At 36.6% G+C, this 25,394-nt stretch overlaps 1 protein-coding gene across 1 annotated transcript in view; it reads right to left on the bottom strand.

The window, feature by feature from the left end:
- Nucleotides 1-544: 544 nt before the first annotated feature.
- Nucleotides 545-25,394, bottom strand: part of LOC122792741 (proprotein convertase subtilisin/kexin type 5-like) — a 104,033-nt gene continuing 79,183 nt past the window's right edge. The window contains exon 3 of the mRNA XM_044060321.1: nt 545-2,897. Coding sequence (XP_043916256.1) covers nt 2,488-2,897 — 410 coding nt within the window. The 3' untranslated portion in view covers nt 545-2,487. The remainder of the gene's footprint in view (nt 2,898-25,394) is intronic.

Here is a 25,394-nt window from a genome sequence, read left to right as displayed (position 1 = left end):
TGTCACTGTTAGACAGAGGCACAATATACTAACCTTGAAAAAGGGCATAGCAAAATTAATTTAAAATGGGTGGCGAAAGCCAAACACACTCTGGCTAGGCTTATAAATGCCCTAGGGCAGATAGCCTAGTATGAACCTATGAACCTATGTAGCTAAGACAGTAAGAAAATCATTCTATGTTGCCCAACATATAGGAAAGGGTATGGTATTTGGGTCCAAGGAAGTTATAGTAGCACTGTACTCGGCCCTTATCGGATCTAACATTGAATACAATGCCCCTTTGGCATGTATCTAACCAGACACTTGCAACAGTTGGAACACCCACAAACCTTTCTCATTAGGAGAATTCAGGGCAGGAATACTCCATCCTAGACTGATTGCCTAAAAGCTATGTCTCTGTATTCAGTCTCCTACAGGCTGCTGAGACGGGATCTTTACTTGGCTTACAGGGCTTCCTCAGATCCAGCCCTGATGGATCTGTTGCACATGTGCAAAACAAACAGTAACAGAAACACTAGATCCAAAGATGTGAACTTTGCTTATGACATAAACAGAACATGCTGGAGAGACAGATATGTATCCCAAAGGATCCCTGCACTATAGAATAGGCTCCCAATCCATGTAAAACACAGTTCATCCCTCACCATATTCACTGAAATCTTGACAATTGGATGGGAAATCGTAGATTTACCAAAGGTCTTGCCCCCATGTCACTTATGTACAGAGCCTGTCAATAAGAAAAGTATTATCCTAAAAACTCCCTTACAAATCCTTGAACTTAGTTACCTCCCTACTAACATGCCCATCTGCTTTACTGAGGACCCAAATGGTTTGGGGTGTATGGCTAGGGTTGTAAGGTCTCTAGTGGTTGTTAGCCTAGTAACAACCTATGAACAAAACACTTCATGCTGATTCTTAGGGGCTCCATAGCATTACTAAACTTCCTAAACTGAGCAGATGGATGACACAGGTTAGTAACCCAAAATTAACAGGTTTGAATATTATAAGGACTTGAGATAAGTTTGCATTTAAGTTACACGCCTGATGTGCATTGCTGCTAAATATTAGTCATGTTTTTCATGGAGAATTTAGTTGAAAATCAGTAAATTACTGAAGGATGTCACATTATGTCATAAAACTGCCAAAATAACCTGGGACACTGTCTACAAACCTTGTATTCCAAACTATTCACTTTCAAAACAGACTCATTTACATTTCTTTTTATAAATGTGTACATTCATAGTGTAGTTTATTATTTCAAGGAAGAAAAAATGTTCACAGTATTACAAGGGACACCAAGGATAATGATGAGGATATGATAGGCAAAACAGAAGCTGCTACTCAAAAAGAGTGCAGTATCGGTTTATGGCTTAGCCATCATATAAATATTACTGGTAATATCCATTAATATTTAACCTTGTAGACCCACTGGACATACAGTTCATTTTCAGGGGCAACCCGGAGCAATCTCTGGTTAAGTGACTTGCTGAAGGTCACAAAGTAGGAGATGAGGGCTGGGAGATTCAAACCCTGTTCCAGAGGAACTACAGCACACAGCCTTAACCCTCTGCATCAATTGATTATACTGTTCAGAGTGTAGATCATAACTGCAGAACCCATAACACTGACTGTCTCATTGGATGTACTTAAGATAACAGCTGTTTGTGTCTCAGGCTCCAGAATGCATAATGGTTGGCTCAGGGTTTCTTTGAAGGAGTGGATATTCACAACCCTTTGAAGCCTGAGCCCACCTTAATACAAATGAGCAAAATAGGCACATCACTGTAAAGTTATGTCTGACAGTGTAGCTTATGGGAGTAAACCAAAATGTACATGTACACTGCAAACAAGTAGTAGGTTTGCACAAATGCATGGTCTGGACACATTATGTATAACAATATCACTATCACACAGATAGCCTCCCTTTAACTTGGTTTGCAATTTCCTAAAAGATAAAGCAGCAAGCCCGTGTTGGACAATGGACCCTAAAATAATTGACCTTCATTTAATATCCACACCTGCACATCTTAGGGGTACAAGTGGCAACTGCACATATGTGCATGTTTTAACGTTACATTAATAGTCTGTCTGGATTTGGGGGGGGTTGATTACCTAAATAAATGAGCACATGTTCTGGAGTGTACCCCGTGTCTTACCTTAAGAGGCAGTGTATCTTCCTAGTGCATATGAACATCAAGTTTTAAACAGGTCCTAGTTAGTAAAGCATTCACACTTATTACTGCTTACTTAACTATAACACAAAGAAAAATATATTTTCCTTTTCATAGAGCCCACACATTTGTATTATTCCTTTTACTGGTTCAAGAACAGTAAGTAATATTGCAGTTCAAATACTTTTTAGAAGTTCAGTTTATGTAATCCACTTTCACTATTAACATAATTTAGACACATCTAGGAGAATAAATGGAAAACCAACATTTGTATGCAAGAAGAAACATGAAAATATTGAGGAATACTAGAAATGTGTTATTTAAATGAGTAACTCTCATCATCATATTCTAGTTCATCTTCATCTTCTTCATCCAGAAGTCCATATTTAAATCTACGATAAACAGTGCCATCTTGGCCCATATACACAATGTCATCATCCTCCTCCTCGTCTTCATTTTCTCGATCCTTGTACTCCAGTACAAGATTTTCCCGGAAGCTGAAGTTCTGTCTGCTTGTCTCACTTGATGCAGATGCTCCAACACTGTTGGGCAGTTTCTCATATTTGGCTCGATCTACTATCTTGGGTTTGGTTCGTGACCGCACACAGAGAGCCACAATAACTCCCACGCAGATGATAAGAAGGACTGAGGTTATAGCAAAGACTACAGGCTTGCCCTGGCCATCACGCATGACAGGAGGGAATCCCTTCCTTAGAACACAGTCTTCTGCAAAGACACAACAAAGATACATATTGTATTTAATTTTATGTTAACAACATAGGATACAGTATTCAGTCTCCTCCAGTGGCACATTCAAGACATAACTAGTGTTCATTCAAGTTAGCTTATTTGGGTTTATCACAGACGGTATTTCAGTTCTATTTTTCAAGCTATCATTTAATGCTATGTTAAAATGGCATAGCACTGCATAGAAATGTATGATATCCTTAAACAAATTCTGTAATTATCCACATTATTATTTCTTAGGCAGTCTGAAGCTTCACCTTATAGACTTCTGGAAATATGTTATAAAGTCCAATCAAACACTTGATTTTTCACATTTGTTACAATGGACATTATTACTGAAATCATAGTACATATTCCTCAAGACACATCATCTGGTATGTAGACACTTTTAAGCTTGCATTTATCACATTTCTTATCTCTTTCTCTCTGTGTTGCTATGAAAAGTGTCATGTGTGTATCATATGTCTCATTTATGCAAAGTGCCTTAGATAACCTTGCAAGTGGCAGCTTCAGTACACAATATACTTGAGTATATATAAATACTATGAAATACAACACCATTTTTACAGTATAAGGGGAAAAGTGTCTCCTTTCAGTTTTCTAATTGTTTCACAAGTTAGTACAAGTCCATTTCCATTGTCATGGTGACAAGCATGGCATTATTGTCAAGAAGGGATGGTACACTGGAAGGAAATGCATAATTATTTCTGTTTTCATTAACCAACTTAAATGCCATGAGAATAATACTTTCTGTAACTCCTGATATGTTTTTGACTGCCACCCTTTACCTATTTGTAATTTTTATTTTAAGTGAGTCATTGAGGTACTGCATGGCTATATGTAGATTCAGCAGGCAGTAACCTGTAGCCAAGAGGCAATAGCTTCAATCTTGTCAGATCTCTGAATACAGAAAGGACAAAGCCCATGTTCTCTAGATCTGAGTGAGGAGGTATTAATACCATTTTCACCTGAAGGAGTAGGAGCCAAGTAATATATTGTCACCAGCTCAAAAGAATGAGAAGAGATTAGTTCCATCCTTGTTATCCTTACAGAGTAAAGAAGGACACTTGCCATGCATAACTGGCCAGTCAATATTACACATCACTTCTTGTATGCATATGCAAGATAAAAAAGTGAAACAGGATACAAAAACTGTGTAGTCTGCTAGAAAGAAGATGTGCTATAGTTTAGCAAAGTAGTAGTTAACAAAACACTTCAAATTTTTGGGAAGCCTCACATTGCTTTATAAAGTTGTTTTCTCCGTAGGTCAATTTATTTATCAAAAAAATAAAAAGTAATATTTCTTGAGTTAAACTAGTTCACTTGAGGCAAGTTTGTAAAGAAAAAAAATGTGTGAAGGATTATCTCCATTGATGACAGAAGAAATGGAAAATAGTGCTGAAAACATAAGTTTGGAGAAAATATAGTCAGTGAGATGGCGCCAGAAAGTGCAAGCCCAGTTGAAGAGAAGTGGAGAAGATACCAAAAAGTTAACTTTTAATGTAAAAGTAAAGGCAGTGTGTTAGAGGAAATTGGACATCAGCTTTGGCATATAACTAGATTGTTGGCTGGATATGTTTGATGTTTAGAGGCAGCAAAAGTCAAAGATGACAATTTTTTATATGATTCACAAGTTACCATAATATCACTTAAACAGGAGGTTGATGATATTTGAAATAACTTTATGGGGACTTATGAAAAGGTGAAATACATTGAACAGCACTTGTTTTCTATGAAAGATAAAACCCATATGAAAACTCTGGTACTGGTTGGAGTGTTAATCACAGAAGAAGGGGTAGACTTTTTAGAGTGTTAAAAGTAAAATGACACAGTGTACATGTTTTGTGACAACTGCTGGGTATTGACAAAGTAACTCAATTTGTAACTGACTTTACATGAAAAGGTATATGTAAAACCTAGAGTTATTCTAGATTCGGTTGAGACATGGGATGAAAAAGAACTTCTGTGACAGTTTCGGCAAATAAGAAAATAACTACTATGGCTGGACATCTTGTTCGTCTAGATCATGATTACTCATAGACTACATTTTAAGATTGACTTCAGTATGTTGAGGTCATTAAGGAGTGTAAAAGTCAGAATTTAAAATAGAGAGTAATTTTTCTTAATGTATGGAAGGTATTGCCTTACAGAATGTTAGCATTCATGAATATAGAGGAAGCAGTGGTTAAATTAAGAGAACTACCCATGCATTTCTTGTATGGCCCACTGATCTAAACCAGAGGTGTAACTATGGTAGGGTGAAGGGAGTGTCTGCCCTGATACAAGGTGTTAGAGGGCATGATCAGCAGATGCTGATGATGTGCTTGTGTAGTACCAGCATTCTGAAGGGAGAAGTACCAGCTATGGTTTTGAGCTAGACTATATAGGTTCTTCAAATTCAGGAGATTCTACAAAGTCAATGGAAGATGACTGAGGAAAGAATACAAATTGAACAGAAAAAGAAACTGTTTTTATATTTTGCAGCAGAGGAATGAAAGCTCTACATATTGAATATTTCTATTTGAATATATAATGGTTGTTTAATAAATTGATATGTTTAAATGCAATGGAATTTTGTAACATTACAGACCATGGCATGTAGGTATGACAAACATAGCTGGATTTTCTTTCATGGGATACATAAGGCTGATATAATAAAATGAATGTCATGCATAAAGGATGCAACAATGGCATCAAAAAGAAGAGAAAGAACTATCATGACACTACATAAATTGTGATGTTCAATGCTTATTAATATTTAAAATTTAAAGAGACATTAAATATCCATATGAGACGCAAAATTCAGCTCTCATACTTCACATTTTCATCACAAGTTCTGAAGTTTAAGATTACAGATATGGACTCTTAAAAGTATTATGTAGTGCATGGAGCACCAGAATTATACTCTGACATCAGGAAAAAGACATGCTTGTTAAGCACCTTTTTGACATCAGAGAGGTACTCAACAAGCTTTTGCTAAGCAGGCCTCACTGCTGTTAAGCTTTAGTCCCACGCTAGACCATTAGCAGCAGTCAATGGCCTGACAAAAGAGAATCAGGAAGCTTTTAAACTATTTGCTCATATTTTTTTCTTTTTTTTTCATTTCTTTCAGAAAAAAGAAAATAAACATCTCTGAATGAAGAGTTTAACAGCTTTATGCTGCTCTTCTGTGATGGCCGCTCTCTTTGTTGCAGCAGTAAGTGTGTTATAGCCTTCAAAGTTGTAAAATATGTAGTGCTACTACATTTTTCTCTAACCTTTCTAGTAGCTGGTAACTAGCACAGCTCTATGCACTACAAAGAATAATGATCAGGTCTCTCCAGTCATAACTCAGTCTATGCGTTATCAACATGAATGCCCAGATTCATCTCTTGAGCATGGATCTTTGTGAAAATTTCATCATGTCTCAAACACATAACAAGTCGGTTACAGTCTGAGACTTGATCATAATCCTCAAGGTCTGAGACTATTATAATGCAACAGGAAAAGGGAATGCTCCTCTATTTGATTTTGATGACAGTAGTATGCCGGTGGTGGTGCTGCGGTAGCGTTGTCGCCTCATAGTAAGATGCTGTCCGGTTCGATTCTCAGCTAGAGCATCTTCTGCGTGGAGACATGCGTGAATGGGTGTACCTTCACTGAAGGTTGTGCGTCAGGGCTGGTAACTCGGCACGTAAAAATCAACTACCAATCATTAGCGAACCGGAGTTCCACTGTGGCGACCCCTAACCAGGAAAAGCCAAAAGACACAAACAAAGTATGCCTTATTTACTTAGTCTGGGTTTCCCCATTACTCTATTTTAAAATCTAGGATTAAAAGTATGGGCTGCTACTTAAAAAGATTTATATTTTACAATACATTAATGCATCACAAAGAAGGAACTTTATTTTTTTATTCAAATGATGACAGAAATATGTGTTATTTAATTTGTTTGAACTAAAGCAGCCCTTCTAACAATTAAAAGTGTTTTTAAATTATAAATTTAAATTATAATTTTTTTTTTTTACTATCACAATAATGAAAGGCTATAATTTTAGGTACATTGAAATAGGCTACAAATCATTAATATTTCTGAATGTATGATAATATCTAGAGAACATGAGTTGATACACATGGCAGATTTATGTTTATATTTTACTTCTGTTGAGTTGTAACCATTATTACAATTAGTAAGCAATGCTATGTGGGTAAAATGAATAGTTCTCTAAATAGGGTGAATGTTCTATCCTAATTACTTATGAAGTGAAATTTGTAAAACAAAATGCATTACCCAGCTTTATACTTATTAATAGATGCCTTGAATTTATCGCAAAGGTTATTTATAATTAGAGAATTTGTGTGCTAGTTGATCATCACTTACAAAGAGGAATGTATAAACCAAATGCCTTTTCAAGATTTTTTTGCTTTAGTAACATATTACATTATTTTATAAAGTGAACTGCAGTTCTAAAATACGTGTTACTGTGCTTTTCTATATTTGAATAACTTTACTGTAATAATACTTCATTGTAGTTAACTTCATCTCAAGTATATGTGCTCCATGTAACTTGAATTTTAAAGCAATAATCCATCGTTGTGTGTGGGTATATCAGGATTTACCCACAGTTAGTGTGGTTTGATCACAACAGCAAAACCGAATGATTAAGCAAAACCACTGGGTAAATCCTGATATACCCACAAACAGGAGTGGATTATTGCCTTTATACAGTAACATTATTTAAGAAAGAAATTACTTACCTTTTTTAAACAATGCGATTGGATAAGGGCAGTTCTGCATTCTTCCACACTGTCTTCACTATACTGATGTACTACACATGCGCATGGGACTTACATTCCCACCCTTGCTCAGTACATCAGTGCAGGAGAAGTGACAGAGAAAACGGAATCTCTGTTGCTGTTTCATTTTTTTTTTAACTGTTAAAACCTAGACATTTACAGAGACAGTGCAAAAATATGAGAAAAATCAGGTTTGTTTCTGTTTTAGTTTTGCAGAACTTATCTGATTTTTCTCAGATTTTGTTGTGTCCTCCAGTGTATGCCAATACAAAAGTCTGCCCACTCAATTGTACTTCAGTGGATGGACTTTCTTCTACTGTTATATGCTCAACTTACAATGGGAACACTGGTTGGGCATGCTTATTTCTGAATAGTAATGAACCATTATTGTATAATTAGTAATAAGGCCATAGACAAGAGTTTGAATGAAAAATTGCTGTTTGTGTTTGCAGTTATATGTGGAGGCAGCCTCTATAATCACCAAGCTAAACTATTAATGCTATACTGAATAAGGAGGTAAAATAGTTACTGTTCGTTGATTATATGATGCATAATATAACAATGAGAGATATAGGGTATGTTTTAAATGCATTTGAATTTTAACTAAAAACAAACAACATCAATTAATATAAACATGGCTTATTTACTGAATGTTAAGTGCTTTCATTCTATTTCAATTAGAACATTATCTTTCTTTTAATTGAAGTTGATCGTTTTAGTTGTTTGTACAACTTCTTTCCCACTGCACAGATTTTTTTTTTTGTAGTACATTTGAATTTTGTTGAGGTCAAATGAATTCTTTGGTATATCCATATACAGGACTATCCTAATGCTTTTGTTTTGTTAATTTGAGGAGTTGTGGTTGAAGATATGGATGGATAGTTTTACCATATAAAATTTAGACTATGGATTGGAGATCAACTGTTTAAAGGACAGATGATTAGACAGTTCTGAGGTGACAAAACTCGAACACTAAACACAGAAGTCCATCTAGGTCACATAAAGATGAAAATATTTCTGAATGCATTGGGATGGAAATACTATAAGTACTTTTATGCATTAGTTCTGTGATGTATAATGTATGGATGGAAAATGTGAGCTGGAGGTACAGAGTATGCCTATCATGTTAAACTTGCTTGAAACGGAGAATGGAGGCTGCATCAGATTAGAAGTTTAATCTTTGATGTTGCAGTCTTCTGGGAAGTATTGTACTGGGCAATAATATTGCGCACCATATCCCTGATTGTTATTCTGATGGGTGGGTTTGGATAGAAGCAGAAGCATGTTATGGATTTGTGTGTACGTATGCATATGTGTGTTTGTGTGTCATACTACATACTGTTCTACTAGACCTTGCTGTATATGAACATTTTTTCTTACCTGACAATGTTACCTTGATTAGTGAGTAACTGGAATAGGTGAGAAATTTATGAGGGGTGCCTGACTTCACTGGCGTGAGAAATACTATCAATGTACAAGGACATATAATAAGACCACACAATATAGGAATAAGGATGGAGACATTGTTTGGAAAGGATGAGAACTCTAGAAGGGGGTGGTTAGGAGCAAATAGTTTTTCAGTATTATACCATCTTGGGGTAATTTGTTGGATGACAGAGGGTTTATAAGAAAGAGGGAAGGAAGCACTGTAATAACAATGGTGATTTAAAAAAGTGGAGTTTGGATTTCAAGGTTGATATAGGATGCAAGATCATTATGGGAAAGGGATTCAGACAGATGGAGACAGAATTATTTAGTAACTGACAAACTGGGATGTGAAAGAAAGAGCAATGACCTGTAGACCAAGGGAATGATTATCTGATCATAGCATTTTTTTCCCTTAATAAAAAGCAAACATCTCATTATTACTCATTCAAATACTATTTCATTGTTTGCTATCGAAGCTACTAATACAGAATGCCCTGGGGTCAGAATACTGCATATTTGATGAAGGTATATACAGTATACGTGCAGTATACTGTATATACAGTATATGTGCAGTATAGCAGGAAAGATTAGATTTGTACCAAGACTATGTTTTTTTTTAAGATTTGATGGATGCAGTTAAACAAAAATGTTGGAATTATGTCCATAACTGTGGAAATGGAATCAATTCTACATGACAGTTTGCATATATAATTGCATTATGGGTCAAAAATGTTATTTTTTCAGATGTTTAAATCTTCTCTCCAATCCACAGAGTAATAAGGCCATAGACACAGAGTCAGCAAAGCTTAATTATAAATATCCTAAACTGAACCTGTCTATATTATCTTATCACTGGTGGATTAAAATATTAAAGGAGATCAATCTAGCTGAGTCCTACATGTTTGACACCTGTACTATTCCTGACAAGTTATTGTGCCACCCTAAAAAAGTGCCTGAGCACTGAGTGATACGATCACTCTTTTCATTGTATTTCTTATTACAAATATAAGAGCAAACTCCACCTTTACAGTAGTATGGGAATAAATATTTCATTAGTGCAGTTATGAAATAATTACCCTAAACTTCAAATGAACCCATAAATGAGTTAGGATTCTACTCTTCAGCCTGTCATCTCCCCTCTCTGTCTGCCAGATAGTAACAGGTAATGGCTTGCCTGCCCGTGGCCTGTAACAATACAGCATAAGAAATGAGATAAATTATATAGCACAGCTGATGGCAATGCTTTTGTTTGAATCTCATCACATTTTTCAGCAATCTCTTGATGACAGTTGATATATTTGTGAGATGGGATAGTTTTCTGCCCTAAGCAATAGCTCATTGATCTTAACTACGCATGATGGCACAGAACCCATATGCCACTGAGGCAGCATGAAATTTGAACATCCACTGTTACAGGTAAGTAGGACTTGTGCAATTATATTTTCTCAAAAAGTGCTGAGTAATACTAGGAATTTTTGTAGGTCTGTGCAGTTTCCTGTATCACCAGGAAACCCTTGCAAATTACTATATGTAGCTCTACTCAGGGTAATGGCAATGTCTGATATGTTACAGTTTGCTAAATTGTTGTCTTAACAATACCCGAGTGCTGTTAGGATTTCTTTCTTTGTAGAATTTCTTTTTGCAACAGGGACCCTTTAACCCACACATAAACAACATTTCAAATTCTGCCTCATGGCAACAGCAATGTATTAAATGCTTGCCCCTGTGTTATTCAGGCATTTCTCAGTGTTGTTAGACTTTCTCCTCTGATGAATCTTCTGTATCACAAGGTAACCCTTCTCCCACACAGTCTACTCACAAGATTTTTAATATCACAGTGTTTGTGGGATGTGCTCAGCAATGATGCACTGATTTTTTATCTGGTAAAAAAAAATGGGTAGTGTAGCAAGAGGAGAACAGAGACAACATTAATCAGTATTGGGTTAGGTGAGATTTGTGTGTGTGTGTGTGTGTGTGTGTGTGTGTGTGTGTGTGTGTGTGTGTGTGTGTGTGTGTGTGTGTGTGTGTGTCACAAGGAAAGAATCTCCTGCTGAGTATAGAAGGATTATAGGAAGGAGCTAGTGACGATTTTCATGTGTCTGTGTGAGAATGGCAGGAAGTCCCAAAGGGTGGTAGTAGGACATTTTCATAGTGTTAAAGTTTATAAGGGAAGGAACTAACCCCTGTCACAGAATGCCAGTTGTTCAGGCTTTTAATGCAAAGTAGAAAGAACCAAGAAAGACCAGAAGCAAGAATTTCCCAAAGCCAAACAATTTGCAGAAAAAAACCCAGCACACATAACCAAAGCCAACCAACAACACAAGGTTGGATACCATTGAACTATATATAACACAAGGGGGGTGGTGGGTAGGTGGGTTCATCATTCACACTGCTTCAGTGGCATATGGATAAATTCCCAAAGCTTACTCTACCTGAGAGGAAGAAGGATAAGGTTCCAGGAACCCCTGGAGAATGGTCCTCGCAAAGCCTGCTCTGTAACTTAAGAATCCAGTTTGTAGTGCTTTGTAAATGTGTGAACAGAGGAGGAGCTTGCTGCTTCTAGAATGCTTCTAGAGTCCACTCTTTTCCAATATTCTACTAAAAAGGATAGGACTCTGGTGGAAAGTGCCTTAACATTCCCTAGAATAGATTTACCATAGTGGGAGTAACAAAAAATAACAGCAGAGGACAACCAAATGAGCAATCATTTGCTGAGAGACAGGTTGACCATTCTTAGCCCCAGAATAGGAAATAAACAGTTGTTCAACTTTCCTGAAGGGTTAATTCTGTCAAAGAACTGCCTGTGTACATCCAAAGTATGCAAAAGCTTCTCTCCCTTCTTTTAGGTTCCAGAAAAAAAACTGTGAGACTGATGGCTTGATTCAGAGCAAATTGAAAAACATCTTTTGGTGTGAAAAAAGGATTAGTGTATAAACCAACCCTGTTCTTATGGAAAATCAGATATGGTTGGGCCACCATGAGAGCATGCAACTCCCAAGTGCAGCACTCTTTTCATAAACTGCTTGATTATAAAAAGAGATGAAAGTGCGGGATCTATGGGCAGACAAGCTAACATGGCCACAAGATGCACCTTGATAGATGCATAAGATAATCCACTCTTGATTAGCTATTACAAATATTTCAAAACCAGAGGGGCAGACACCATACAAAGCACATAAACATCAAATACATGTTAGCAGTGATTCAAATCTTAAATGTTCTTCACCACTTATGGTCACCATGCCCTCTGATATAGGTTAGGTACCATATAAAAAACATCTTCTACTAGTAAACATAAGATTTTCTAGTTGCAGGTTTTCTTGTCTCTTTCAATATCTGCTTGTACATCCAAGTGTCTAAAAGGCTTCAAGACAGAATCATCCAGGCTGTCAGTAGCAATTTCTTTAAGTTAGGGTGCACAAGTCACCTTTGGCACTATGTAAGCAAATCCAGAGTGTGAGAAAGCTTGTGGTATTGCCCTTGGCCAATTCTATTAAAAGGGAGACCCAAACTTGCCTGAGCCAAAAGGGGTCACCAAAATTATCTTTGGTAATTCTTTATGAATAGTCAGAAGTACATTGGGTATCAGTGAAAAAGGTGACCATACATAAAGCAACATTCCTGTCCAGGGGAATGAGAATGCCTCTGACCTCCAAGCTTGGCTGCAAGGATGTCTCAAATAGAATTTTTCCAACAGTCTGTTTTGAAAGGAGGTGAATAAAACTATTTGAAGAGTTCTCCACATCTGGATTAAGTCTAGACAGACCTCTATCCTGAGTTTCCACTCGGTAGAGTCCATCTGTGATCTGCTTAGTCTATCTGCCATTAAGTTTTATTCTGATGGGATGTATGAGGCCTGAAGTGTCAGAGAATGCTGTAAGGATAGCTCCCAGGCCATCTTTGCCAACTGGAAAAGAAGGTTTGACCTTGTACCCCTTGTTTGTTTAGTTATCACATGACTGTGGTGTCATCTGTGACTATTAAGATAACCTAGGGACCATAAGTGGTGAAGAACTTTCAAGGTCTGAATCACTTCCAACACTTCTTTGATGCTATGTGCTTTGTAGTATCTGAAGGACTCCATTCTCCATGCACTGAACTCCCCTGAACACTGCTCCCCACGCAAACTCTGATAAGTCTGCCTAGACTGATTCATCTGGGGTGTAAGGAGAGAAGTGTAGGTCTGGACTGAGAGACATCTGATCCCTCCACTACTGTAAGTCTTATTTCACAAAAAAAAAAAAAAAAAAAAACAGCACTGGTACCTGTAACTGCAAGGATTGCAGGTGCTTAGTCCAACAGTTTTTTAAGTATCAATGAACATTTCTCATATAGAGTCTGACCGGTGGTGTCATGAGAATTATTGATGCCATGAGGCCTAGAATTTTAAGAAACTCCCTTGCAGAGGCAGCTTCCTGAAGACAGAAGTCTCTGAAAATGTTCTGAAAAGCCAGGACATTGTCTTTTGGTAGAAAAGCATAATGTTTTTGCATCCATCATATTCCCCAGGAAGAAAAAATTTTTGTGTGGGTGTAAGACAGGACTTTTGTAGGTGCAACTGGAAGTTGGGAGCAATTGGAATGTAATGATAAGCATCCTTTAGATATAAAATCACTATGAAACAGTGGACCAGAAGAAGGGTTAAGGACCATCTGCAGGGTGAGCATTTTGAATTTGGGTACTTTCAGAGAGGTATTTAGATATGACAAATTTAGCACTTATCTCCATGATAGCTCCTTTTAAGGCACCAAAAAGAATTGGATGTAAAATCCATTTACTTTTTGTGTGCAAGAACTGGTTCTATAGTGCCTGCTTGCAACTTGTGAAGGAGTACCTGACAGAACAGATAAGTCTGGTCTGGCAGATTCTGGGAGATTTCCCTGAAGTGAGGAGGATTTTCTGTCCACTGCCACAAGTATCCTTATTAATGTTTTTCTCAGCACACACTTGTCTGAGATTATTTCTGGATGGCTGCTGGGTTCATTGAAAGCCTGGAGAAGAAGGGGAAAGATGTCCTGAGTCTTGACACAGTCATTCTTTAGCAAGAGAATGATCTTTTTTTTTGGAAAAGAACCCCCTTCTATTTGGTTTAAAAGCATTATCCTCCAGCCATTTCCTTATGGTAGCCGGAGTCTTGTTAGGTGGGATTTTTGTTTGTTCTGTCCTTTGAAGATGGAACACCTTCTTAAGGGAGAACATAGCAATATGAAACATTCTAGATACCTCATGAATCAGTTTACCTATATCATTCCACTGTTTAAGAATGTGGGTAGCAGCAAGACCAAACACAAATTCAGAACTTAAAGGAGCATTCAAAATTTCATTATTAAATCCTGAGGAAAATGCTGCTTATGTAACCAAGCTGATCTCATTCAGAGACCATATGACTGACTTTCCAAAAAGTCAATTTTTGCAGGGGGGCAAGCTCCCCTGCACTCCCACCCCTTGCATGTTTATATATATATATATATATATATATATATATATATATATATATATATATATATATATATATATATATCTCAACTCTGAGATTGCAGTGAGGAAAAGGGTAAATTCCCTGATTCCCACTGTACCTCAACCTCCATTAAGAAGCTTCAACATTTCAGAAAGTGGATCATATGGTCTCGACCATATGAAGTTCAACTTTCCATTGAGTTGATCTTCTGATTGGGACCCAACCAACCATATCTTCTGAATGCAACAGAAACATCTGCATTTCTAGAAATTGTGCTCCCGCCTTCCAACACACTCCTCAAAGCAGTTTTCAAAACCTGAGTCATATTAGAAACAATCTCATTTATATAATACTTCTCTTCAGCAGGCAAAGATACAACATCATCATCTAACCTGTAAAAACACTGCAAAATACATTTCCATATGATCCCTGAAAATTTAAAATTTTAAAGACTAAATTACTAGACTGACACACCTTTTCCCCCCTGAGAGTCTAACCACGTGCCAATTTTATCCAGCAATGTTGAGTTAGAAGAAGAAGTCAAAGCTCTGTTGTTAGTGTTGGCAGCTGGAGAATCCACAGCTAGGTCTGCTGACAAAGGAGCAAGAGTTTCATCAGCAGAGCACACCCTGTGTGAGTCCTATAGCTGGCATTAAAAGACTGAAAAAACGACTTTCTGTGACAGGGGTTAAACTTCCCTGATGTCAGGGGCTTAGCCAATCCTCTATCACAGGGAGTAAGAGCTTAGGAAAGCTGATAGTGTGGTGTGTGCAGGCAAAGAATCCATATGCTACGGAGGCAGGGGGAATGATGAACGTTATGGTAAAATGGCATAATGAATAAAACATTAATCTTGCCAAGGAATATGCATAATTCTTTCAGTGTTGGCTAAAGAGATTCTGTTAATGTAGGAAATTCCTCAAAGGAGGAGAAAAAAGGTAACATCATTGGGCACAGGCAGAGAACAAGCTGTCAGAGTGCAATGAATCAAACATATATATTCAGATCTCCAGATCCCTAGCTAAACATCAAATGTTCCCAACAAAGAATGCTATAACATAGAACTAGGAACATGGAAAACGCAGAACATCGAACAAGAAAGAGCTTCATATGTGTGAGGGATCACAGCACAGTGTGGTTATGGGACTTTACTCCTTTACTCACTGTAGTGTGATCTTAGTGTAAATGTGTAATTAGTAGAGGATGTGGGATGCACGGGGCTTGCCACGTGCCAAAAAGCAGGTTTTGTGTTTCTTGTTTAGCTTTCAGTGTTCCCAGTTTGATATTATAATGTTCGCTGTTTAGATCAGGATCCATAGCTATCTATAGATATATATATATATATATATATATATATATATATATATACACACACACACACACACACACACACACACACACACACACACACACACACACACACACACACAGAAGTATGTGCATACATGCACAACACACACACACACACACACACACACACACACATATATATATATGGGTCTACCTGAGTTAGTCGAAACGCCAGAAGACCGATCAGCGAAGCCCAGAAGATCGACAGTTCAGACAGTTGGAAGACTGACGCGACGGATGAAATCACCCGGCCCGAGATGCCGAACATAAAAAAGGCTAGTGTAGTATAGGAGTGATGGAAGTTTGCGTAAGTGTAAGGTAAGTGTGGATGTGGATAGGTTGTGGTGTGTGGGTGGGAGGGTGGTTAGGAGCAGGTCAGGTAAGTGTGGTGGTGTGTGTGTGTTTGGTGAAAGTGTTTAAGGGAGTAGGGTTAGAGTGGGTCAGGTAAGTGTGCGAGGGTGATTGTGTTGTAAAGTGGGTGTTTGTGAGTTAGTTGTTTAGGGGTAGTTAAAAGGGTAGGTAGTGTAAGTGGTTAGGGGAGTGGTTCAGTTTGGTGATTTAGGTTAGGTTAGGAGTTAGTAGGGTGAGTTAGGGTTAGAGATTAGGGTTAGAGCTAGGGGTAGCTGTGTAAGGAGATAGAGTGGTTGGTGTGGGTTAGGTTTGGTGTAAGTTGTTGTAGATTGTAGTGGGTGTGGTGTGTGTTGTGTGTGTGGTGTGGTTGTTGAATGTGTGTGTGTGTTTGATTGTTGTGAAAAGTCCCAAAACTAGGAACAGATTTTAGATATTGCTCCTATAAACTTAGAAGCACTTATCAATATTTAGTGACTTCAATCCCCAGTGATATGCTAGAAAACCACAAAGTTTATGAAGAAAAGACCAAAAATATGAGGTAAAAATCTGGACAGTCTGCAAAAATCTGGACAGTTGAGAACTATAGGAGGAACGAGGTTTAGAAGAAGGCAGGATTTGAATCAGCTATGTAATGTTTGACTGACAATGACTGGATAGATTATAAGTGAAGTATATGCAACTACAGTTGTGTGTGTGTGTGGCTGACAGTTATAATATTGTTTACTAAAAAAATTTGTATCAGGAATGTTTGTTTCCATTTATATAAATGTAAGATTGCCAATGTTTATGTTTTTTTTTTTTTTTTCCTAATTATATTATATGATATATAATATATAATCTATACTCTATATAGTGCTGAGGAAGTGTGAAAATATAAAGATCAAAATCTATAGATTTTGAAAAAATAAAAAAAAAAATATGACATGGGAAGAAAAGAAGATCTGATATATTGCAATATTTATAAACAAAGCAGCACCAAAGATATTTGAAAAGAAATACAGGCAAATGCATCCAGATATGGACAAAGAAATAGAAATTAAAGTTATGGATTACCTGAGAAGTGAAGGATTTAGTGTAGAAAATCTAACTCTAACATCACAGCATGATAGAATAATGAATCCCCAAATTAAGGAGAAACCAGTGGAGCAGGAAGCATCTGATCAGTTGCCATATGAAGTATTTTGATGAAGTCAATGTTGTGGAGTAATAGGCCAGTGAGTTCCCCCATATGGAAGCAATGATGATGATACAGGGTGAAAAGAATATGGCACAGGAATATTTATTTTCTTTATAGGAACTCTATAGAAGGAAATGAACAAATATGTTACTTTGTAAATTTTAAAAGAAAGAAAATGGATTAAGAAATTGTTGGAATGCATAGACACAGTAGATTACTGAAAAATAGTCAAAAAAAAACAACATTTTACACATTTTTAGAAGAAAAGTAAATGAACACAAAACAAGACTGTTAATTCATGCAATATAAATTCAGAATATATATCAAAATAAAAAATAGGATATATTACTGTAAAATTAAATTAATATAAATAAAATCACAAAAATACGGGAAATCAAATGACATAATGGAAGTATTGAACAGAGAAAAATATAAAGCAATTAAAACAAAAAGTGTCAGAGTTAGAAGAGTAAAGAAGAGGGAACAGTTCAACAACAACAACAACAACAACAAAAAAAAAAGTGACAAAAAAAAGCAATGCATATCAGAACAGATGATCTAATCAGCACAGGCAGAAAAAACTTAGAAGATGTGCAGATAAATATAAAAGCAAAGTACAAAATAAGCAGTTTATTGATGACCGAAAAAAGTTTTATAGATAATTGGGAAACAAGGCAAAAGGAATAGAACTATCTAAAAGTATTAATATCTTTACATGAAGATTTATCCCTGAGTAGGAACTATTTATTTGCACACTCCAAACAGACGCCTGCCTGGTTAACAACAGGGAAAACTATAGTCCTCTTTAAGAGTGAACCTATAAGATATCATAAAAATTATAGATCGACTTGCCTTCCATCGATGTATAAACTATACACTGGAATTGATGCCGACAGTTTACAGTCATTCAGAAGAAAATTTAATCATGGCAATAGATTAAAAGGGTAACCTACATTGATCAATTACATTACAGTGACCATTAAGCAGGCAAAATTATTATCCCTGAGATAAAATTTCAAAGTAAGATATTCCAGGGTGACTCTTTGTCTTGCCCTTTACCCATTAAGCTGTCTACTTAGATTAGGGAGGTCATAGAATTTGGTTCCAGAAAACAAAACAAAGTGTAAAGAAGACTTTCTTTTGTCTTTTTGCATCTCTCATGAGCTCTTCCGTTTGGCTGTTCCGCTTCGCGAATAGCCTGTTCAGATAACCTGTTTCTCTGCATCCCAGTGCAAATCTTAATATCTTTAATTCTGCCACATCCAGCTCAAACTCCTGTTTTTTGTCAATGCCCACTGTGTCCAACCCATATATAACATAGCTGGTCTCACTACCCTCTTGCAGAACTTCCTTTCACTCTTACAGGTCTTTTGCCTGTCACAAATCACTCCTCCACTCTTCTCACCCACTCCCATCCTGCCTGTACTCTCTTCTTCATCTCTCATCCACACCACTCATCTTACCTACTCTAAGTATTTAAACTCATCCAAATATTTCCACCTCCTTGCCATCCTCACCTCTCCTCATCCTCACTCTCCACCCTATCCTCTCATTCATTTTCACACACATATATTCTTTTCTGTTTGATTAAAACTTTCTCAGATGATTTGATAAATGTGCAGGTGATCTTGGTCTTGCAAAATGAACTAACAACAAAAGTTTTTCCTTTTTTTCTTCCTGTTCTCACTTGTCCAAAATGTATATTGATCAGTTGGACAGGAAAACAGAAAAAAAATGCTGCTTGTACAAAAATGATTTATAAAAGTCAGTGTATCCCAAGATTATATATTTCCTGTTGTGAAGGTATGGGGGCTCTCAAAAATATATATATATATATATATATATATATATATATATATATATATATATATATAGATCTACAATCATAGGACTGCATGCATACATCCTGACCTCACAAGATCCAAACATAGAGAAAGTTTTAAACCATGAGGAGAACAAGTCTAAGATGACTTTTCTGCTTAGTTTAGCAGAAGCATATCATTTGGGAATGGAAATCAAACCAGAAGTAGATAAAAATCAAGCAGCCTGAATGTGCCAAAAACAAAAGAAAGAATATAAGGTGAAGGATCAGATGAGATGGCAAGAAATGTGGACAGGTGAATTTAAACAAAAAGATGAAAGGTCAATATTGGTGGCCCAGGACAGTGGACTATGCACATGCTGGTTTACAAAGTCCATCAAACATGTCAGAGAAACAGACAAATGCAGTTTTGTAAAACAGAATTGGAAACAGCTGCACATCTTGTTGCTGGGTATGATACACTAATGGCAGAAGGCCTGTATACTGAAAGGCATAATAATGTGGCAAGACTGTTGCACTGGGGATTGTGCAAATACTACAATACTGAAGTAGTTGACAAGCACTGTAGACATGACCCACAAAGCATTACAGAAAATGATGAAGTTTATATCACATGGGATTACCCATTACCAACAGTTCAAAAAAATAGATGCAAGAATGTGGAAGAAGAATACCCAGACAGTACCAATAGTAGTAGGAGCAGTATGTCTCATAGAAAAGACTTTAAAGTCATATTTAGATATGTTGTTGATACATGTAACTCCATATGAATTGCAGGAGACAATTCTGGGCACACTGCCTGTGCTGTGAAGAGTATTTCTGGCTAACATCCAAGATTGAAACAATACTAATGTCATGAACTTTAATCATATTTTGACTTAGGAATAGGATCCATTCCAGTCATGGTATTTGAAACCTAACAGTCTTGGAAAAATTAAAAAAGGAATATTGTAAAAATCCTGCCATTAAAGGGCACCATCTGAGTATATGGTGACAAAATGTAACGCTAGACTTTGCTGTTATCTGGAAGGTGCATGCACTTAGTTATTTCAGAGACAGGCAAAGGGTTCCTTTTGATACAGGAGTTTTCGAGGAAAAACAAAATCTTATGAGCAGTAGACACTGTGTAAGAAAAGTGTGGTAGATTGTAATGCATCATACAATGTTATTACCTGGAAGAGATATATATATATATATATATATATATATATATATATATACATATACATATATATATATATATATATATATATATATATATATATATATATATATATATACATATATATATATATATATATATATATATATATATATATATATATATATATATATATATATATATACATATATGAAGGTTTTGCTTACTTACGACACTGGGAAACATGCTAGCAGAATGCTACCAGCAAGATCTGTTACGACTTTTACTGGAAATATTATGTCTGCTTTGCATGTTGAATTTTTCCAGGTTGTAAGTTCCATTTTTCCATCCCACAATGCAACATGTCCTCTTGCTTTCAAATGTTGGGCTAAGTAAAAGAAACTGAGAGAAATATAAGGAATACAATGCAGGAATATAGAGGATGTGCTGTACCCTACAACCAAAGGTCTACTTGGAGATCTAGCATTATAGCAAGTACCCATGAGTTTTGTATTTTTAAGAATTATTAAGATAAGAGTTCCAAGCTCAGACCTCCTGGGTGAGTAAGAGAAAGTATCTTTGCTCACTATGGCATGCAGAAAAGGTCAAGACCTGGAAGTTATACTGAATCAGTAATGCTTTGGAAATTTGCTCAGAGAATGCCAAGTAGCTGCTGCTAAAATGTATTCTGAAAGCAGACAGTAGGTTTAGCAATAGTCCTTGTAGAATATACTTTTCATGTAGTTTGTGAGATCTTAGCCTACTTACTGTAACAAAAACAATACGGCTATGGGGTCATTTAGAATGTCACTCTTTGGTAGCTTTTTTAATCTCATGACCTCCATCAAAGACCTCTGTCTTATGCAGAGACATTGGGCTGGATTCATTAAAGCCTATACTAATTGTACACATTCTGAGTGAACAGACAACACAAGCATAACTCCCACATTCTTCCTCATAATTTTAGTTTTCCTTCTGATTTTTGCTTAAATATTGAGGGCGTTCATAAAGGTTACCACAATGTGTAGAATATGTCTACACTTAGTCTAATCTTTCTGAGTGAATAGACAGCACAAAAAATGTGTTAGGGTTGTTTTTGAACAGGGATCATGTACACTTAGTGTAGGTGTTCATGTATCCAGTCTTACCTTGTACAGATAATATCTGAACTGTCTGTGCATATCCATACAATAAAAGTAGGTGCTTGTGTTGACTGAAATATTGAAAGCATAGCAAATAAACTCATTGATACAAAGTAGTTTTTGTGCCAGCCTAGGGCGCAAAAGATACATTCATACCCAAGGAAATAATTTACTTTTAAATGGTAAGGTATAGTGGTTTCAGAGAAATAGTTTGGAGTTTCTCATGGCAAAGGTTGTTACATCCAGAAATAAAGTCTTCTAGGACAAGAACTTTAGCTTAGCTAAGGCAGCTGTAATAAATGGTGGGAAAGCAAGTCCTTCCTTCATGAAGCAAAAATTCCTCAAAATAATGTGATCTTATATGAGAGGCTTCAGTAGAACTGTAGCTATTAATAAGACGTTATTGGTATTGAAAGAGGCCATGGGCAAAGAGGTTAGACCAGAGCAAAAATAAGAAATGACTGGTAACTGGACTTTAATGAAAAAATAATTAAATTTCACACCAAAGTTTCCGGACCTGATAGCTGATAACTGATGACCTCCATCACTGGAGAAAAAAAATGGGTCCCGATTCAGGGAGTGACTCAAGTAGACAACATTTTCCATTTATCTTATGAGTCTCTTGGGTAGATGGCCTCTGAGAAGATGGCAAGATGCAAACCATCTGGTCAGGCAAAAACAAAAAAAACAAAAAATGACCTGGCTACTACTGAAAGTAAAGCAACCATGCTATCATCTTAAGCGCATAGAAATCCAGATGGGGAAGAGCTGGATGGATGTGTCCACTGGAAATGACAAGACCATAGAAAACTACATCTGTCTGGACAAGTAGAGGCCACAAGAATAATATTGGCCTCAAACAGGTTTGCTTTCAGATGGAACTTCATTATCAAAGGAAACAGGCTAAAAGTGCACAGTAGACCCTAAGGCCAGGGTTGTGTTAGAGCATCCTAAGTTCAGGCACTGTGCAGTGGAACCAAAGAAAAATGAGTGTGATATTTGGTACTGACAAGTAAGGCAGGAAGAATGCAAGCATGTGATCCCTTTATTAAGCACTTTCTAGTCATGGAGGGACTCCGGAATCACTCATGACGCATGAATATGTAATGATTGGACCAGTACACTAAGCAACTGGCTTCCCTGGAAATATGGATCACAGATAAGAAGCAACTGTATGCAAAGGTCCAAATCTCATGGACTATATTTATGAAGCATAAGACTGAGTTTCTCCCTGGCTTGCTAGTCTCCCAAATTACTGCAGTACCATTGAAATGAATGGAAATCTGTTCCTGGGTAATGAATTTCTACATAGTTTATAAACAGAGAAAAGCTGCTCTAATTTCTAGGATTTTTTTAAACAATAAACATCTTTATTAAATTATCACATATGACATATGCAATCATACATTTATATAAATGAAAATAAAGCATACTGACATAATTTTATTTGCAAACATTATACATTACAAACTATTTAAGTTGCAAACATTATACATCACTTATAATCCATCCAGTCATTAACAAACTACACAGCTCATTCAAATTCTGCCTTCTTTTAAACCTCATTCTTCCTTTGCATCTATTCCCACAATTCCCATTTTTCTATGTAATTTGCACCTACACTTTTCTAAAAATCCCAATTCCAGTTGTTTCATCTTTTACTAAATTCACTGCTTTAAGTACAATTGGTTTAGACTTTGATTTCCATTTTCCAGTAATTGCAAGACCTTTGTACCATAGCAAAAAAAAATAATTTCCTTAGCTACACCAATTTGCTCACCCAGTAACTCTGTGACAGAGTAGTCTGCAGGGAATTTTTAAAGTCTGCTAATTCATTACACACCCAGAAAATATGTTCCCAGTTATCTTTGTTTCCTATTACACCTACAACATTTGCTGTCTACCTGGGGAAAAATTGTTGGAAGTCTACTTGGGGTATAAAAATACTTATGTAAACACTTCCAAGCAAAGATCTGAAATCTTCTGAACTTTGTTCCATATTTGGGAGACATGCATATATCCTTTCATAGCTTCTTTCTTAATTGCTTATCCAATCTCTCAGCCCAATCATTTCTAACCTCCTCTTATTGATTCTTATAGTTATAATGCAGTATTTTATATAATTAATTATTCCTTTTACAACAGCAGCTTCTTTTCTAGACTCTGCTAAAAACTCTACCAGTAGCGGTCTTTCACTTAGGATCCCCCTATTTCTTTCTCTTTGCTCTGATATCAGTCCTTGATAGGGACTGCTGTCCAAATAAATTGCTTGGCCTCTCCCCATTCTATTACCTTTCCCTCTCTAATTATTTGCTCCAAATACCTCAGTTCTTTTGCCAGTGTTCTCCAATAAATTCCACCCCCTTGCCTGTTGTCTGTATCCCTAATTGTAGTCATCCCTAAGGGCAGAATCTCCTTTCTCCATTCCTGTGTTGGCTTAGTTCTTAGAAATCTTTCTGCTACTCTATGAATATAATATTCTGTATGGTTATTGTTATTCTCCTTAAGGATCTGCATCCAAAATTACAGTTTCTCCGTGTTTCTTGAGCTTTCCCCCTGTATCATCATCATTCCTTTCCACTTTGAATTATAGGTTTCTTCTTGTACTATGTGTAGGAGTCTTAACGGTGTAGCTCTGAAATACCCCTCCAAATCAAGTAATCCCAAACAGCCCTGCTCAGTTGAAAGAATCATCTTATCTCACTTGATTCTTGGCATCTTCCCCTCCCAGATAAAATCTTTTCAGCTCTTTATTAATTGCTATCCACAACTTCTCTTCTGGTTGATAAAAATACACCTGACCTGTATATAAAACTAAAGGGACTAAAAGATTTTCACTGCTTATATCTTGCTATCCATATTCATATAACAAAGCTTCCAATTTCTCAGATTTTGTATTATCTTTTGTGGTTTACTATCAAAAGTGCGACCGGCACTCTGTCGACTGTCATATACTCGAACATGGAAGGTCGTAATCGGTAATGTCGAAGGCAAAATAACCAATCTAGGAATGGTTTAACATGGGTCGAGGTAGGTGTTCAGTATTATTCCAAACTACAAACATCTCCCCTACCTCGACCCATGTTAAAACCATTCCTAGATTGATTATTTTGTCTTCAACATTACCGATTATGACCTTCCATGTTCGAGTATATGACAGTCAACGGAGTGCCGTTCGCACTTTTGATAGTAAACCATCTTTTGTTTAGTCACTTTACACATATCCTTAGCTGCCACACCAGAATCCTTTTCAATCCATACTCATAAGTACATCATTTTATCATGTCGCCAAAAATATGGATATTGCTGAACCAATTTGTGTGTGTGTGTGTGTGTGTGTGTGTGTGTGTGTGTGTGTGTGTGAACATAATTTACAGCTATTGCCTTTGTTTTAGCTTCATTAATTTTGTATTCCAAAAATATATGAAACTGCCTCAAACTGTTCCACAACACTGAAATGTACTTTTCTGCTTTTATCAGGTATAAAATAGTATCATCTGCAGATACAGCCAGCTTTTCTTGACTACCATACCAATTATATCCTTGAATTTCTGAGTCCCTTATTTTCTTTACCAATGGTTCTAAATGTAAAGCAAATAAAGGGGAAAGAGGACACCCTCTGCCTGATTTCTCTGCTCAAAAATAAATTATCAGAGAGGAACCCACCCACTTTAATTTTCACCTACAATCCCTCATACATCCTCCTAACAACCTTATAATTTTATCAGGGAATACAAATGCTTCCATAGCCTTACTCATAAACTCCCAGCTTACTCTGTCAATGCTTTTTCTGCATCAAGACCCACCAGCAACAGTGTATTTTCTTGTAT

This window comes from Protopterus annectens, chromosome 2.part0 (assembly GCF_019279795.1).
Source record: "Protopterus annectens isolate FY-2018-M chromosome 2.part0, PAN1.0, whole genome shotgun sequence".
In the NCBI taxonomy this organism is placed as follows: domain Eukaryota; kingdom Metazoa; phylum Chordata; order Ceratodontiformes; family Protopteridae; genus Protopterus; species Protopterus annectens.
This window is presented reverse-complemented; position numbering and strand designations above follow the sequence as displayed.